Below are 18720 nucleotides of genomic sequence, written 5' to 3' on the forward strand. Positions count from 1 at the left end.
AGTCCTGCCAGAGGAAAAGGTGAGGTATAAATAAATATATAATAAAAAATAACCATTAATTTGGTAGAAAAATTGGTCCATGCAGACATTTGGAGCACAGAAGCCCATCTAAATGATCCTACTGGCCATTATAAGTGTTTTTAATGCCCACCCACCTTACCTCTCTATTTTGTTCCTCAGCTGAACAGTAGTTATTCATTTGAGTAGCTTCTGAACATTCAGCTCTTGAACTGCTTGTGCAATGCAATCCTATGCAAGTCTACTCTGCAGTAAAGCTATTGACTTCAGTGGAACTTAATCACAGATAAGCAGGCTGCCATGTAAACCAGGAATAGGCAATAGGTTGCCCTTCTTATGTTATACTACAACTCCCAACATCCTTGACTGCTGATCATGCCATTGGATTCAGCCTGAGCCTCTTTCATTTGCAATTCTTTTAGCATTTAAGCTCCTTCCCAAAAGAGTTTTAGACTTGATAGAAGTCAACTACCATAATTATTTTACATTTCTTGACTGAACATTTTTGAAAATACAAATTGAAGCGATAAATAAATGAAATAAATAAATAAATAAATGCAAAGGGTGAATATTAACATGAGGCCTAAGATAGCTCAATTATTATACATACTGATAATCTTTATTCTTTTTCTCCTTTACAGGGTTTCAAAATGAAAACAGAAAGTAACTTCAAAAGATCCATAGTGTAGCCTATAGCAAGGCTAGAGGACAGGCATTATCCTTTATACTTGTGTAATCAGTAAACGCTTTCCATTTTTTATTGAATGAGTCCTTTGTCTTCTGGCCCCTGCCTACCCTTAGTTTGTGTGTTAATTTCTCAAAAAAATCACATCAAAAGCATTTTGGTACCACTGGTCAACATTTACGTGTCTTCCAGTTCAACAGCTGCTAGTGCAGCCAAAAGTAAATGACTCAACAGTTCTTTGTAATTAAGATCTAAATTTCTGTCCAGAAACATGTTTAGAAACACTAATGCTGAGACTCAACTATTGATGTTTTTACCCGTCAAGGGTCTAGTGTCTCACACTTTGCCTTTATTCTGGCTTCTACTCAGTTCAATTGCAAGTTTCTTCATGGAAACTTTCCTAAACAATGTCTTTTAACAGTTGCCAGAAAGGTATCACAAGAGCGAGCAATTGAGTCATACCTAAACTCCTTCTAAAACCACTCCACTAATCATAGCCAAAGCCCCTATTATGATAAGTCCTTCCACTGGCTTTCTTGAAGTTGTTGTTTTTTCTTTTCTTAAAGTGGCTGCAGAGAAACCTGAAACAGAGCAGGGCTATGGAGTTGCAGAAGAGGAAGTTAATCCTTTACACTAGCCTTCAACAACCTGGTGCCTCCAGAAATTTTGGAGTACAACTCACATCAGCCCCAGCCACCATGTGGGAGTTGTAGTCCAAAATTTCTGGAGGGCACCAGATTGATGAAGGCTGCTATAAACACGGACACTGCCATTTTCCCAGCTGAAATCCTCCTCCTCCCTTGCTCACACCACCACTGCTATTTATCCGACATGCACTTCCCGTAAAAGTCATGGCCCAAATCTGATTCAGGGTCTCCACAGCTGCTTTGACCTTTCCCCTCCTGTTAAAAAATGCCTGTACAGGATCCTACTGGTAGTTTATCCCTAAGTAAAATTGATACTACTTGTCTTTCCAGCAATATATATGAAAAGGATCTAGGAGTCTTAGTAGACCACAAGCTTAATGTGAGTCAACAGTGTGATGCAGCAGCAAAAAGAACTAATGTTATTCTAGGCTGCAGCAACAGAAGGATAATGTCCTGATCAAGGGGAGTGATAGTACCCCTCTATTCTGCCTTGGTCAGACCACACCTGGAGTACTGAGTGCTGCGATTTAAGGAGGATATTGACAAGCTGGAACATCTGCAGAGGAGGGTGACCAAGATGATCAAGGGTCTGGAAACCAAGCCTCATGAGGAATAGTTGAGAGATAGATGGATATATTTAGCCTGGTAAAGAGGTGATATGATAGCCACCTTTAAACATCTAAAGGGCTGTCATATGGAAGATGGAGCAAGCTTGTTTTCTCCTGCTCTAGAAGGTAGGACTTGCAACCAATGGCTTCAAGTTACAAGAAACGAGATTCCAACTAAACATCAGCAAGAACTTTATGGTGGTAAGAGTTGTTCAACAGTGGAATGGACTCCCTCAGAAAGTTGTGGAGTCTCCTTCATTGGAGGTTTATAAAGCAGAGGCTGGATGGTCTTCAGTCATTGATGCTTTAGTAGAGATTAATGCATTGCAGGAGGTTGGACTAGATGATCCTTGGCGTCCCTTCCAACTCTATAATTCTCTGCTTCTATAATATGACATCTGCCAGCTGCTGGTAACTTCAATAAAGCACCTTAGCGTGAGTTTCTTTGCAGGAAAAGAATGCTGGAGACAAAATTGTGATTCTAATCATATAGATTTAATTTACAAACAAAAGGTAGAGCAAGGGCCGGCTGGCAGGCTAAGACCATGTTAATGTCAACACATCCAATTCCCACTCACCCCCCCCCCCGGCAAAAACAACAAAAGGACATCTTTGCATCTCCTTAAGGCTACTTCTTGGAGACAGCTGCAGGAGATCAGTCCCTCTTTCCCCCCTGCCAAATTTAAAACGGAATCTCCCCCCACCCGCCTCCCCTTTGTGGCACACACTGTCCACAGCTGGACATGTATGATCCAACTTCCATTTCAAGCTGGGATTGTTTTCCATTAATCGTTTGTCATGGGCTGCCAAGCCACTAAAACAGAAGAGCATGATGTTCTTATATATAATATAATATAAAAGCTGTGCTTTACAAGAGATCAATGGCAACCCAGAGAGGTTGGAAACTGATAAATAAGCCATACTGTCCCATTGCTGTACATTTAGGAATGCAGTTCAAATGAACGTGAACATTATCAGATCCATCATAGGTTGTGACATTTTTATTTGTTTTTGTGCATGAAGATAACTTGGGAAGGGGCCAGCTGCCTTAGGACATGTAGGGAAACCTCAAATTCTAGTAGCTTCCTTGCCACCTGACTCACTGGGATTTTAAAATAGCCAGAATTAGGGGGAGAAGGGAGAGCCTAAACTTCAGCCTTCAAAATTTTGAAAGGAGGATCAAGCTCTTGACAGGAAAATGTACATCACAGCTCCTCTCCTTCCCCACGGTTGGTGCTGACTCATTCCATCGGATTCATTTCCAAGACTGCAGAGACACAAAACCTCCACGCGGTGGCATCCTCTCCCCATCAACATCTTGTAAGGAGGATTTTGGTACAATTTCAAGTTCCTTTCAAGCAAACTGATCTCTTTGAGAAATGTACTACCGTGTATATGATAAATCAATGTTGGCTGCTCCCTGAGATGGAGCACCCACCACAAAGGGACCCAGGTTTTGGCCCTCCCAAGATTGTCAGGACCAGACTGCAAAAGAGCCACTATATAACCTTTGAGAGATGCTTGGAAACCAGGAATCCACCCGAGTTAGCTTCTCATGTACCTTGCAAGGGGAGAAGCTGCACTTTCTAGAATTCTCCCTCTCATACATTTGTTTGCGTTTCTGGTGCCCGGGTGGTGATGGGAGAGCTGAGGAAAGAAACTATTGTAGCTGAATGAAAGCCCTTATCATCTTTGCACAGAGCCAAGTAGCATCTTTTGAGCCTGAGTTCCTTTTATATGGGTAGTGAGCTGCCTTTACGGTTACAAGCCATTATTCTAACAAAGCCCTCCACCCCCCAGACTGTGGAATGACTGGAAGGAAATTCTTCAGGCAAAGTATCTCCCTGTTGGCAAAACATTTCCATTTTGCCTCTCTTTCCCTCTCTCTCATATAGTGGTACCTCGGGTTACATATGCTTCAGGTTACATACGCTTCAGGTTACAGACTCCGCTAACCCAGAAATAGTGCTTCAGGTTAAGAACTTTGCTTCAGAATGAGAACAGAAATCGTGTTCCGGCGATGCGGCAGCAGCAGGAGGCCCCATTAACTAAAGCAGTGCTTCAGGTTAAGAACAGTTTCAGGTTAAGAACGGACCTCCGGAACGAATTAAGTACTTAACCTGAGGTACCACTGTATGTAGGCCAGAGGTGGCAAACCTGCGGCCCTTCAGATCTTGCTAAACTACAACTCCCATCAGCCTTAAGCATTGCCTGTGCTGGGGCCGATGGGTAGTATAGCTCAAGCCAAGATTTATGAAAATGTACTGATTTTCAGGAAACTGCTCTGTTCGGTAAGTGAGTACCAGCTCTTTGATTCGGACTGATCTTCACAGCGAACCTTCAGAGTAGGCGTGACAGTTTTCTAGCAGAACTACAGTGGTACCTTGGGTTAAGTACTTAATTCGTTCTTAACCTGAAGCACCACTTTAGCTAATGGGGCGTCCTGCTGCCGCCACGCTGCTGGAACACGATTTCAGTTCTCATCATGAAGCAAAGTTCTTAACCTGAGGTACTATTTCTGGGTTAGTGGAGTCTGTAACCTGAAATGTATGTAACCTGAAGTGTATGTAACCCGAGGTACCACTGTACAGTGAAATCCAGGTCAACAGCGGTTGCTGCATCCATCAAGACACCATTTTGCAAAATTCCTACGGAGAAGGGCTTCTTAGCTCAGTTGTCAGCAGCTTATATAAGAGGAAAACATCTGGGAGAGAAAATGAGGAAACTTGGCAACTGTTTTGGCCTCCAGAGAGAGGCTTCTTGTCTCGGGAGAGTTCATTGATCTCTCCCCAGCAGGAACCAAGAATATAATAAGTTTCATGTCCTTTCTCGCCCTGGAGGAAAGATGGGAGGGATCAATGTAGGTGGGAAATACAGAAGCAAGGATCAGGAAAGGCTGGCTGCAGCTCAGATGTAGGGCACTGGATTTGCATACAGAAAGTCTCAAGGTCATGGCAGTTATGTCTCCAGAGTCAAGGCACTATGCCTCTGAAAGCCAGTGGCTAGGAATCACAAGAAATGAGTGTGTTGGGGTGTGTTCAGGATTGCTTTTGGGGTTCTCATACACATCTGGTTGGCCACTGTGAGAACAGGACCCTGGACTAGTCAGGTATTTGGTCTGACCAAGGTGGTCTCTTCTTGATCCCTGGCATCTCCAGATAAGGCTGGGAAGACCCATGCCTGAAATTTTGGAGTACTGCTGCCAGTCCATGTAGACAATACTAATGGACCAATGGTCTAACTCAGTATAAAGCAGCCAGTTTTGTAAGTTCCTGTAATCAAGACAAAAGACCGAGAAGCCTCAGAACTAGGAAACTCAGTCAGAGTGTAGCAACACAGGACTTTCAGACAATACCTTTTATGGTGTAAGTGTTACTCAGAAGTAGCATTTTAAACATCTCTTGGACTGTACCAAGTCATCTTGCAGAAAGGGAGGGGGACACATCTGAATGCTTCACCGTGTTGCAAAAAAAATCTAGCATATGTGAGGGAGTGTTGCTCAGTCTTCTCCCTGCTGTGAGAGCTTTTCAGAGACAGCAGCCCATTCAAGCATGCCATTTTGCCACCTGCCTTATGGAAACGTGTACAGCCGAGGAAGGGCAAGACCATCTCACATTGATTTACGCACATGTTAAATTTGTCCTGTCATAAAGCATCCAAGTGCCTTTCCTCAAATTAATGGAGTTCTTAAATCAGCTGCCATGGGAGACTGACACATTTCCTGAAGTTTGAACTTCTGTTGTTAAGAACAGAAAAAGATACCCAAAGCTCCCCACCCCTTTATGCTGTTTTGTGTAATGCTAATGTTTTCATTGCAATTCAGAATGCTGCTTGCATCAAAGATGTGTTACACATGCTGTAAGACTCTTATCAGCTGGTGTGCATGGAAACAGTGACATCCAACACACACATCCCCCTATGCCTTTTGGTGCAGTTTTATTTTTGGATCTTTAGCAGCAGAGCATTTCTCCGCCGTCCTTGATCTTTTAACAAATCTACCCTCTCTTGTGTACTGAAATGTCCCCGGCGTTTTGTGGATTACTTTTGGAAGGCTGGAAACACTGCTGCACTGCCCATGTCTTGGAAACATGTTTTTAAAAAGGGAAGGAAGAAAGAGACTCTCTGGGATGAAACTGACATACCTTTTTAGAAAGGTGTCTCCCTCCCCACACATTCTATATCCTGCACTGTGGAGAATGGAGAATGAAGTTGGACTTTGGGGGGAGGTTGTGCAATGAGGGGGGTCACTGCGCACTTCTCAAGATAACGCAGGGTAAATAGGGGCATTGGCAAGTAGACCCATAGGGCTCCCTACCAGTTCCTACAAGCTTGGTTGCATCAATTCCCCTCTCCGCTCCAAAGCAGCATTTTAAAGGCTTGTTAGATGACATTTCTTTCAAGAAACCAAGCAAAAACCAATGTACAACTCAAGAAAAGCCCAAAATTTATTGGGAGATTCAAATCCAAACAAATATCACAGTGTGTGCTACATAAATCTTGGGCCCTATCCCTTATATCAGGTGTGGGGAACCTTTGGCCCTCCAGATGTTGCTAAACTACAACTCCCAACAGCCCCAGAAAGCATGGCCAATGGTGGGAGTTTTAATTCAGCAACATCTGGGGGGCAAAGGGTTCCCCACACCTGCCTTTGATTATCACATTCAGAGCCACCAGACTGTCAGCATTTTGAGGGAATAGTTCAGCTGCATACCAAAACATTAGGCTTTATTTAGCATTTAAAGTGGTTGAATCAATTGTCGTCCTAGTGCAACAAGTCCACTTTTTGAAAAAGAAAAAGGACACCAGGCTTTTTGCTGGTTGGAAAGTGACAGGAAATGCACTGATGAACAAATAAATAAAGGGAAATACATGTAAACAAGCTGCAAGGAAATCGGGATGAATTCAGGACAAATGCTCATTGCCATATAACCTGCCCTCCACAATAAACAAATCAGAAGGAATGCTCATTAAAGACTTGCTGAGACTTGGCTGGATGAGCTGGGAGGCACGACCTACCTCAGCTGTGCCCAAATGGGCACTTGGCACAGCACAAAGGTACATTGCATGGGGGTAGAGCGTCTGCGTGTTCCTATGTCCACAGAACCACCACCCCCTTTACCAGAAAGCTCTTAATATTGGGATGGGCTTGGAAAGTCTGCACTTGGGAGCCAGACAGAACATTAGGGATGCTGCTGGTCCCTCAACCACCTTGTTGCCCAGCAGCATCCCTGACTGAGCTGACAGCTACACGCCCCTGGGCAAGCCAGACCCTCTCCTCTGCTTCATATCTCAGTGCATCTCCAGAGAGTTTGGTATTAGAATTATCAGTTCCCTGACATGGGCTTCCTATAGGAAGGCAAGATAACAGAGGCTCCTGGGTGTGACAAGAAGGTTGTGTGACCAAAGCCACTTTCCCCACCCCAGAGAGCACCGATTACCAAGCAAAACTCATGGGCCTCATGCTGCCTCTTGTCATGCAAAGAGTGAGGGTGAACTAGCTTATGCACCTGCCCTTGTTACAGCAGCAAGCCTAGAGGAATGAAATGTAATCCAGGAGCATAAAACTTCTTTTCTCCGACTAAAAGACCCTGGCGAAGCCAAGGTTTGAACCGCCCATCATCAGCTTTTCCTTCCATTGTAGTCCTACACACGCTAACTTGGGAGTAGGCCCCATTGAACTCAGTATGACTTATTTCCGACTGGCCTGCACATTCTGCTCCACTGAATCCAGGGACATTAGCCTACACTGATGTATACACAGAGAGAAGGCAGAGCTATCCTGTGGTTCTGGTTGTCCCAGCCCCTCTGCTAGGGACTTGGATAGGGTTGGGAACCTTAGGCCTGGGGGCCAAATGCAGCCCTTCCGGCCTCTCCATCTGTTCCTCAGGGCTCTTTGCAGGCCACCCACCTTCCAAAGGCCATACCCCTTACTGGCCCTGATCAGCAACCTCCTCCATTCCTTCGCATTTCTCCCTCTGGCTGGAATGTGTTTTTAAATGGTGGTGGTGCTTCTTTCTTGCCAGGATGAAGCAAGTGGGGGAGAAGAGAGAATATAGAGAATTCAGGTTGTGCCTGGCTAGAATGCAGCCTACTGTACAAAAGGTGAAAGAGTCAGATCTAATGCTCTACGCACTTTTGCCTCTGCTCCCAGCCATAGCAGGAAGGAAGGTGGCCCCCAGAAGGTTGCACCTTAAGGGAATGTGGCCCTTGGGCTGAAAAAGATTACTCATCTATTGTAACAGAACAACTTGGGTAGGTCTTGAGAACCAATTTTCATTCAAATGAGGCTCTCAAGACACCATTCTTCCAAGATCTGTTGCCACGCCTGGTTTCCTGCAGGTAATGCCTTCTCCTGCCAATACTTTGCTTTTATGTTTCAATACAGAGCAATCCTTGGCATGTTTACTCAGATGGAAGTCCCTCTTTGTTCAATAGGCCTTACTCCCTTGTCACTGTGTTTAGGATTGCAGCCTAAAGGAGATGGCTCAATGATCCAGTCATCAGCTACTCACACTTTATCCTCCTTGCAGAGTTAAGACTGTGTAGGTGTTCACTTCACAGTGCAAAGCATATTTTTTTTCAAAGTTATTACTGATCTTTGAGAGCCTCTGCAAAAGAAACACATTTTTCACCTACCTGAGGTTAAGCACACTGCGTGTGCAGCATTGTTAAGCCTCCATTCTCAGCTTTGTTTTACTGACACCACAAAGCCTCAGCATTTGACAGAAGAACTGAAGGTGCAAAGTGAAACAGCAGTTCTCTTAAAATTTCACAGCAGTCTCTTTTAAAAACACACCCACCCACTGTTTCATGTCTTTGCAAAATAGAGCCAAACATATGTAGTGTCCACAATAGAGAATACATTAAAATGTGAAGTGGACAAAAAAAGGATTCCAAAATAATCTATCGTGCTATTTTATTTCATCGCCAATGAATTAAAAAAAAGAGAGATTACGCTCTTTTGAGCCTCTCATTAGAACAACCCTGCGCTATAAAACTCACAGACAGTAGAAACTCAGCTAGCAGGAGCCAAACTCAACTATATACAGATAAATACTAACCATATGGCCACAGTGCTGAGCTTCAGTTAAAAACACCCTCACAGCCATTAATGTACAATCTCCCTTGAGAACATCTTGCATGTGGTGCCGGTGGAAGAAAGCCGTGTATGCCATGGGGGACTGGCAACATATTCTCAGAGGTAGGAGGTGGTGGCATGCCTCCCTGGCTTCGTTCTCCTGCTCCCGTGGGAAGCACAGCCATTGTTGGCCTGAACTCTATGCATTCCTGGTAACAGCTTGTGCTTTGAGAGGCAGCTTGGAGAAACACTAGGTGCACCACAAGCCTGGAAACCTGCCTTGCAAGTACATGGAGCACAAATCCAAGCTTGGCCCAGCTGCAAGGACTTATATGCTCACCTGGCTCAACTGGAGAGAAAGTTTAAAACATTTTTATATTAACAGGAGTCAGAAGAAAAGGAACAAGTTGAAGAGGCCAAATGGCAGGGCACTTTCTCTCCTTGGATGTAGATGGTTTTTTAAAAAGTGCTCAGCTGCCCAAGATTTTGGTTTTGGGGAGTAGGAATATTGGGGAGGCAAACGTTCCTCCTGATGTGCTCGATGAGAGATGGAAGACCGTTTCACATGTGTACACCTGCCTCTCCAGATGAGGGGACAAAGTGACAGGATTGTGCTTACAAGGTGACCTAAGAGACCCCCCTGAGCTAGAAATAGGCTGGCATACTCAAAAACAAATACACACATTCTGAAAATAAAGATGCACGTTTCAGCATCTCATCATCCCAGGCGCTGCCTTCTACTCCTCCATCACTTCTCCCTCCCACCCCCCCACAGCAGGTGTTTTGAAAACAGCAGGGGATAGGGAGCCACCCAAGCACACCTGGATCCACCACCAAACACCTTTGCAGGTGAAAGGCTGCAAGTCCCACTCGCCATGCCTCATGGATAAACAGCAGCACCAGCAAAACCTTCTGGGGGACGGGGAGCTCAAGAAACGAGCCTGAACCCCTCCGTTTTTTCACTTCGCACTGTGTGAGAGATCAGCATCCAAGTAGATCCCTCCTCATCAGCATAGTAGAGCCCGTTATGTGATCAGGCTCCTCCCTGCAGAGAGGCCCTGCCTGGCCCCTGCCTGTGGGTACACCCTGCATGTGGCTCCAGCCTGACACCACCCGAGATTGCTAGTTTGCTTTGAAGACGTCCTTCCGCAGCCGCACTTCCTTCAGCACCCGGGCCCGGAAGCTGTCCCAGTCCTCGTCCCTTTGGCGCTTCATCCCCACGGCTTCTTGCACCTCCGGGCAGTGCGTCCGCAGGAAGGGATTGTACTGCTTCTCCTCGCCAATGGTAGAAGGGCACTTTAGGGGAGAGAACGAGACAGGCACACACTGTGAGCATGGACAATGGGCAGCACAAAGCAGTAACTCTCCTCCTAGCTGCTTTCGCGTTTGCTGCTTTCCTTTGAATGAAGGGGAGGGGAGGCCAGGACTTTGGCATGTTGGGCAAATTGGACCACCTCAACTTTATACCTGGCCCTTTTTGCTCTTTCGAATTTGACCTTAAATGCTTTTGATCTTGGCCTGTGAGTTGCTTTTTGCAGGATGTGAAAGCAGTACAGACAACATAAAGCTCCCCATCGGGCCATGCCAGCTTTGGCCTTGGTGATGTTTTGCATAGATCCCAACCAAACTATTGCAATGGAGCCTCGGTTCTCAAGTGTCTTCATTGACAAACGATTCGGAACTGAACGCCGAAAACCCGGAAACCTGGAAGCAGAACGGCTTGCACTGCATGTTTTCCCATTTTTCCAATGGATTTTGCCAACCGCCCATTGATCCTCGGTTTTCAAATGTTTCGAAAGTCAAACGGTCTTCTGGAACAGATTACACCCGAAAACAGAGGTTCCACTATACCAGTACTGCTACTCAAAAATGTAATTTAATTCGGTGTTAGGTTATGGCATTGCAAAGGCCACCACTTCTCTCTGCACAGATGGCTCACATTTATTATTATCATTTATTAAATTTATTAGTTACCTTTTTTTGTCATGGCAACTCAAAATGACTTACCAAAAGAACAGACGTACCTTAAAACCACGGAACATTCTGCCCACTCTAAAGGCCATAGATAGTTAAAAGCCAAAGGCTTGGTCAAAAAAGAATGTTTTTGCCTGGCGGCCAAAGATATGCAATGGTGGTACCAGGTTAGCCTCCCTGGGAAGAGCATTCAAAAAATGGGGTGCCACCACCGAAAAGGCCTGTTCTCACAATCTGGGTAAGTGGAACAATGGAAGGAGTAGGCAAGTAGATGAAGGTGAGGCTCAGATAACTGCAGAGAGAGATACTATACAAAGGCTGGTGAAACTAGGCCAAGCTCTGCAACAGAAATGAACCCAGAATGAATTTAAAAGTTAGGTAAGCAACAATGATGAAAATGGGCAGCAATTACAGGCACAGGAACATCACAATGAAAGAGAGACTGAGGTGGGGGGGGCAGGGGGGGCCCAGCAAAACTGTGGATGGAGTTTCCACACACATGCTTGCCTGTGTACTTGCACACTTGGTTGGGTGTGGTTAATTCCCCCAGGTCTAATGCATTGGCGATACCTGAAAAGCAACCTATTTATATCTTACAGAAAGGAAGGCAAAGCGAATAGCAAGCAACTGAGGCAGAGAGACCACAGTATGCAAGAATTTGCCAAGAGACCCACAACCTCCCAGATAAGCAGATCCCAGCTAAGAAAGTACCACCTGCCACATTCCGCAGGCCGGTTCTGCACCAGACAACCACCCCACTCCAGACGTCCAGAAGGGAGGAACCAAAATCAGAAACCAGATGCCTGCAGTTAAGAAGCCAGAGGCAGGAAACTCCCTGGACAGGTGTTACCCAGCTGCGCAAGAGAGCCAGGAAGCTGCTCTTGGATGAATGCCATGGCATCTGCAGTGGATGGAGGCGGCTGGACAAAGAGGGCCTTGGAGAAGTGGGCATGTGCCCGATGCACAGGAACTGAAGGGGGGGAATGGAGGGAAACAAAGAAACACACACACACACACACACACACACACACACACACAGAGCACCAGCAGGCTGAGTCTCTTATCTATAAGAACACTCCAAGATCCATCAATTCCACCCCGCACCCCGGCCACATTTCTCCAATTCTCTCTTGATTCTACAGGGACCACAGCTGATCTGAAAGAAGCAGCTCATGCATGCATGCATGCACCCACCCACCCCTCTCACCGTGCTTCTCTTCTCAACCCGCTGTTGATTCACCCACTGTAGCTTCTGCTCCAGGACGGGATTCTCCAGCTCCAGAAGGCGTGCAAACATTAAGCACTCTGCAGCATACTCGTGCCCTATTAAAAAAAGAAAAGGGGCAGGCAGTCAACAGGGGCTGCACTGATGCAGGGATTCATCCTGCTGAGTTTCACTCCCAGTGACCCTCTAGTGCCTTCACCTCCTCTAATTCCCAACCAGCCATTCCCTACTTCAGGACCAGCGTAGAAGGAGATGGGCATTGTTTCTGCCCGTGCAGCTCTTCCAGCTCCTACCTGGCCAAAGCAGTGTGTCTTCAGCAAGATCAGCTGCCGTGTCCAGCGATGCCAGCATTGTTTCTGGCGTCCCTTCAAATATCCGACCTGGACGGTTAAGGAACAAGGAGTTAATTTCTACAGGGAAGAAGCACAAAAATAAAGTTCTTCCTCACAGCCGGACGGAAACATAGGGAGAGTTGCTTTATACCAAAACAGACCACTGATCTGTCTAGCTCAACATTGTCTCCAGTGACTGATGGCGACTTTCCATGGTTTCAGACAGGGATTGAACTTGGGACGTTTGCAAGCAAAGCAGATGTTCTACTGCTGAGCTACAACCCTTCCTCTGACACCTTTTTCCCCCCTTGAGTGTCTTCTCTCTCACAGACACTGCACACCTCCCAGAAACGAGGACCAAATCCCCTCTCTCCTCTTCCCACCAACTATCTTGGAGCTTGTTGTAGATGTCTCCACACAAATTAAGCACTGGGAGCACAAGTGCAGCTGCTGCCTTCTAGTGCCTAGGAGAAGCTTCCATATGTTCCAGGAAGCAATGGCTGTCCTATATCCCCCTTCCCCATGGACTTACCACAGCCGGAGAGGAAAAGGAGGTCTCCCGAGAAGAGAGAGGCTGGCCCTTCGAAAGGTTTGCCATCCAGCACGTACACCATATGCCCCACAGTGTGTCCCGGCGTGAAGAGGGCCTTGAAGTTCAGACGTCCTATCACAATGGTCTCTTTATCTGAGAGGGGACTGGAATGCAACAGTTGGGTTTGTGATCATGAGGAGGAAGGAAAACCATATTGCCAGCTTGGAAGACCTTACCATGGCCCATAGGCCAACCTAGATGTTGGCCCCCACCAAGGGCACAGAAATCATACCTCCGTGGCTAGGAGGCTGCCCGCCTGTCTGCATGCTCCTCCACTGCTCTGGGCGGCTGGGCCACAAGCGTTGGAGGGGGCGCCGATATAGCTCCTTACCAATGGTGCAAAAGAGCCTAGATATGCCTCTGCACAGAGGAGACTTGGACCCCAGTTCTTGACTGGCCAAATGCTTCCTATCGAAAATGTCATAGCAACTTGCCATAGAGCTAGGGTGGCGGGGACGTTTGCCCTGTCAAGGGCCACGATAATCTATCAGATGCCACACCTTTTTTCCTCTCTTTCTCTCTCTCTTTTTTCTCCCCTCTGCCCAATGGGCTGTTTAAAGGTAAAGGTAAAGGGACCCCTGACGACTCTGGAGTTGTGGCGCTCATCTCGCTTTACTGGCTGAGGGAGCCGGCGTACAGCTTCCAGGTCATGTGGCCAGCATGACTAAGCCACTTCTGGCAAAGCCAGAGCAGCGCATGGAAACGCCATTTACCTTCCCACTGGAGTGGTACCTATTTATCTACTTGCACTTTGGCGTGCTTTTGAACTGCTAGGTTGGCAGGAGCAAGGACTGAGCAATGGGAGCTCACCCCGTTACGGGGATTTGAACTGCCAACCTTCTGATCAGCTTCCATTGCTCCATCCATTTAGTGATCCCACCCCATATTTCCACTCCCCCTCGCTCTCTATCTGGGACCTTCCAGCCTTCATGAAACTGGGCTGAGGAGCCACAGATTGCCCATCCCTGCTTTGGAGGAGGAGGAGGAGTCAGGAACACTAGCAAATTCTGCAGATGCCTGCTGCTCCCCAGGAACCTTTTTAGCAGATATTAGAAAACTTCGGATTATTCTTTACAGCCTCCCGACAGATCCCCAGCTAATGGGAGGATTTGCCTTTACATTCCAGGCTTAGCAGGGGAACATTTTATCCAACACTTATCCACAGGGGAGGAGAAATAAAAAGGTCACTTACTCTGTCAATTCTGGGATGTCGTCATAGCTGCTGCCATAGACTCGGCAAGAGCTGTGCCGCCGCCTCAGCGCTGCATTGCCTCCACTGTGATCCCTGTGAGAGAAAACACGCTTGTTATAAAGCCACAGTGTAAAAAAAAAAGCTCATCTACCTACCAGTCCTCATTTCACCTACCGGATTTCAGTGCCCAGAACCAGAGATGTGTTCCCAAACAAGGCATGATAGGGGCAATTCCCTCCCGGCAGGGTCACAGAGAATGAAGAGTCCCAAATATTATATTCTTTCCCTGCCCCCCTCCGCAAATGTCTGCATGGATGGCACCCAAAGATGGCTGCAGAGCATTTGCTCAGCACACCTGTATTTTGAGGCCTTCTAGGGCCCATCGAGGGAAAGGGAAGGAGGGAGCCCCCTTACCAATGCTTGTGAGTGCACAGGATGGCCTCCAGCGTCACCCCTTCTTTCTCGATGACCGACTGCAGAGAGAGCGAGAGAGAAAGGTTTATAGGAGAGGCTCATGTCCTGCATCCCAAGAAAAGGCAGGAAAGAAAGCTAGCCTGAAACAGAGGAACATCCTCCTGCTCTGTATAAGCAGGTTCTGAATGGCAAAGGCAGGAACCAGAGTCACACAGCACAGCCAGAGGGACTGAGAAAGGCAAGGCAGCTGATCCCTATTTCAGGGCTTAGATAAGTCTAGCAGAAGGCCATTCCGATAAGATATGTGACTCAACAGGACAGGAGAGAGCAGTCTGGAAAGCGACAAACGCACAATAGCATCACAAGCAAATGTGAAGAGCAAAGAGGCTTGGAAATATCAACAATGAAATTTCTAAACTGATTCTTTTAAAAAAAACTACGCATGTAAACGTTTTTAAAAAACATAAAGTGCTGTCTTCCAGAACTAATGTATGTACAGGTATTAAGTCTTGTATGCAGACATCCACATGGCATCAAAACAGACATTAAAAATTAAGCTCACATCCACAGGGTATACTTCAATATAAAGCAGTAATATAATTTCTCCATAGCAGCTGCTGTGACTAGCACGGAAAGGGGATTACTGTCCTATTATATTGTTAATAAACAATATAAATAAACTGATCTTCAGTTAGTTTTTTAACTGTTTTGTAAATGTTTTTATTACATTTTGTACATCACTTTGGGACATATGTGGAAAACAATTATTAAACCACACGTCTCCCCGTGGCCTGAACATTCATTGTCTCTCTATCTCAACACAGAGAGTGGGGGGGAGAGAGAGAGAGAGAAGCAACACATGAAGTGACAACACAAACTGATTAACAATAAGTCTCATGCCAGCATACAAGAAAGCATCCAGGACAAGCTGCACTGAGGGATCTGCAATTGATCTCTTGGCAGGGGCACTGGGCAAAAGGGATGCTGCGCTGTTTTTGTGATCAAAATCCCCACCTGCATTTCTACGCAAGAAAGCGGGTTGGTGGTGCACGCACATGTGTTTTATCACAAAAACTGAAACCTCCAAGCCTGCATTAATCCGGGGGGGGGGGGGGGGTAGAAGAGAGACTGCAAAACTTATCATGGCTCTGGGCTTGGCCCTCTAATTATGCAGACTCCTGTTACCACATATGAATTAGGGAATAAGGATACAATACATTAAAGGGCCAGTGTAAGGTTTAATGCCCAAGCCTTAAGCTACTGGGCAGTGCCACCTTCCCCCATCAGAGTTACATATTCCCAGGCCATCTGTCTTCTATCCACTCTGTTCAGCTATAAAGAGGTTACTGGAACTGGAGCAACAGAGCACTAAGTTCGTGCATTACACTCGCCTCCCAGAGTGCATACAGGCAATGCTGCTCCTTGGCTAGGATTCCTTCCGGTTTGTCTTTGTGGAATTTCCTTGCAGGTACGGGCATATTTTGTTGCTTCTGCCTTAGCATTAAGCTGTTACTTCAACTGCAATTCACACGGCATCACTCTCTATCAGAACAGAACCTAGACAAGGCCCCTGAACTGGGTCAAGGAGGGAGGAATTGCTTCCAGCAGCCCCTCACCCTCCAGTTCCGAATCTGGATCCCCAGCTTTTCCTCTCCGGGTCACTGGTCTGGCTGTCTCATCCGGCCACCCGGCATATCTCCACCGGCTGCATCTGAACAAAGCCGCACAGCCGCTTCTCAAGTATAACAGGAAGAGCTAGCCGGACGGGAGCCTTTGAAGGGAAAACACGAAACAAGCCCCAAGCAGGAGGGATGGTGTGCATCATGTGCCACTCTAAACTTGGAATGACCTTGGCCGTGGCCAGCTCCTACATAGCCAATTGCAGATGGTCAGGAAAGCAGGGTAGCAGGAACCAAAGCCTCAGGCAAGAGGCAGTGAGGAGCAGGCTCTGGGGAGGAGTCAATCACAGATTTAAAATTATCTGAAAGCAGCAACTAATACCACTGAAGGAAGTCAAACATGTGCATCTCTGGGCAGGGCGGCTGGCCCCAACTGAATGCAAACAGGGCTCCACATGCCAAGGCAACAGTACAAACTGCATTATCAGTTTTCAGTCTCTGCTTTAACAGCACTTGCCCCTGCAACAGGGGGGCACTCTCCTGGCCGTTCCCCCAGCCACCCCCAAAAGCAGTTGAGGTCTCAGCCAGGGAATGGGTGATGCATGCGCAACCACGTGAGAGAAGTTTGGGGTCTGAATGAGCGGGAGGCCCAGCTGAGCGAGCAGGAAAGCAGCTGGGTGGGTGGCCAAGCAGACCTTAACAGACTTCCCATTGCTGCCCCCAGTTTGCCCAGAACTCGCCCCTCAACATATTTATTCCCCTCTGTGAGTGACAGCAGGATCTTGGGACTGGGGTGAGCTATGAGGGGCTGAAGGGGCTGTGAAAGAGTGGCATCTGAAGGGGGAGGGTTGGCAAGGAGGCTGTGGGTTGGAGACGAACATGAGCAGGGGCAGCAACCCCTAGTATTTTGTAAAAGGCTAAACCTGGCTTAGTTTACAACTGATTTAGTGAATGCAGTTTCTTTCTTTTAATGCAGCTTCCTTTTTCTTCTGCTCCCTTTTCTTCTGCTTTAAACAAAATCTGTTCCTTTTATAACCTTGAAGTTCCCTCCTGCTCTAAGCTTGTAAAGAGAGGGGAGTGGAAAGGACAGATGGAGGACTTGCCTGGCCAGATCAAGGGGCTTACTACGAGGAATCCTCTCGTCTCATATTAATCCTCCACAGCTCCAGGCACCTCCCAGTGTGGGAGCAAGGAGGGGAAATGGGAGGTAGTGGCATTTGAGGATTAACACACACAAGTCCTCCCTACCTGCTTTTTCTGAGAGAAGCCAGGTGGGCCATGGGCCTCTCTGCCACATTCCCATACTGGGAATGGGTGCTGAGAGATTTGCTACCCATAGCAAATGATTCCTGCATTGCAAGGTGGTTGGACCAGACCAGATATGACCCTTTGAGTCCCTTCCAACTCTCCAATTCTATGATGCCATACTTCCTGATTTGCAGCACAGCCAGTTAGCCATTGTGCTACGCTAGCTCTTGGTTTAACTTGCAAAGAATCCCAGGAATTATAACCTGCTGATGACACCAGGAACTCTCTAGATTTCTACCCCCTCCCATCCACCTATACTAGAGTTCCCTGCGGAAAGCAAAATTGCTGCCATATTAGCAAAAAATCTACAGCGTAGCTGCTCCACCTGCTCTGTTGGAAGTGTCGTTCCTATGCATAGAAAGAGCCACCCATGTATTTGGGGTACTAAAGCCTCTTCTGCAAGTGCAGTGGCTGAACCAGATGATGACCAAACATGCAGATGCCTTCAATGCTATATTATTAATAATAATAATAATATAAATGTTTATAAGATGCCTTCCTGGACCAAGTCCAAATATCCCAGATATAGGGATATCTGCCAGGACCTTCTGCGTGCAAGACAGATGCTCTACCACTGAGGTACAGCCCTCCCCCTTTAAATCTGAAGAATCAAATAAGGAAGGAAATGCTAGTCTTGCTCCACAGGGAGAGAGGAGGGGCGATAGGTGTCACGTTTTGTCTCTCTCACCTGTACCGCCAGTGGGTCAGAGGGGTCTACAGCTGCAGCACAGTTTGAGCCAGTATCAATAACAAGATAGCTGTAGTTATTGGATAGGACAGGGATGGGAAGAATCTTCACTCCTAGGATAACAGAGGCAGACACAGAGCAAAGGAAAGCAGGAAAGTCAACACAACAGACCTTAGCAAATGCTGCAATTTTTACGTTAGCATTTATTTTCTTAATACTATCTCTTGTAAAATCACCTTATTTTTAAAAAAAGATATATAATATCATCTAATGTCACACAATACAGACAAAATGATCTATTATCAATAGATGCTAAAGTATTAATACAATTGCAATATTA

General features: G+C 46.5%; 1 protein-coding gene across 1 annotated transcript in view; it reads right to left on the minus strand.

Annotated features, from left to right (window-relative positions):
- Positions 1-6379: 6379 nt before the first annotated feature.
- PNKD (PNKD metallo-beta-lactamase domain containing) overlaps positions 6380-18720 on the minus strand; it is a 33503-nt gene continuing 21162 nt past the window's right edge. The window contains exons 3-9 of the mRNA XM_083431566.1: positions 18381-18493; positions 14766-14824; positions 14352-14444; positions 13100-13263; positions 12529-12615; positions 12218-12333; positions 6380-10332 (exon numbers count right to left, since the gene is read on the minus strand). Of these exons, the coding sequence (XP_083287692.1) occupies positions 10159-10332; positions 12218-12333; positions 12529-12615; positions 13100-13263; positions 14352-14444; positions 14766-14824; positions 18381-18493 (806 nt within the window). The 3' untranslated portion in view covers positions 6380-10158. The remainder of the gene's footprint in view (positions 10333-12217; positions 12334-12528; positions 12616-13099; positions 13264-14351; positions 14445-14765; positions 14825-18380; positions 18494-18720) is intronic.

The sequence above is a fragment of the Podarcis tiliguerta genome (genome assembly GCF_965153285.1).
Source record: "Podarcis tiliguerta genome assembly, chromosome: 1".
Lineage (NCBI taxonomy): Eukaryota > Metazoa > Chordata > Lepidosauria > Squamata > Lacertidae > Podarcis > Podarcis tiliguerta.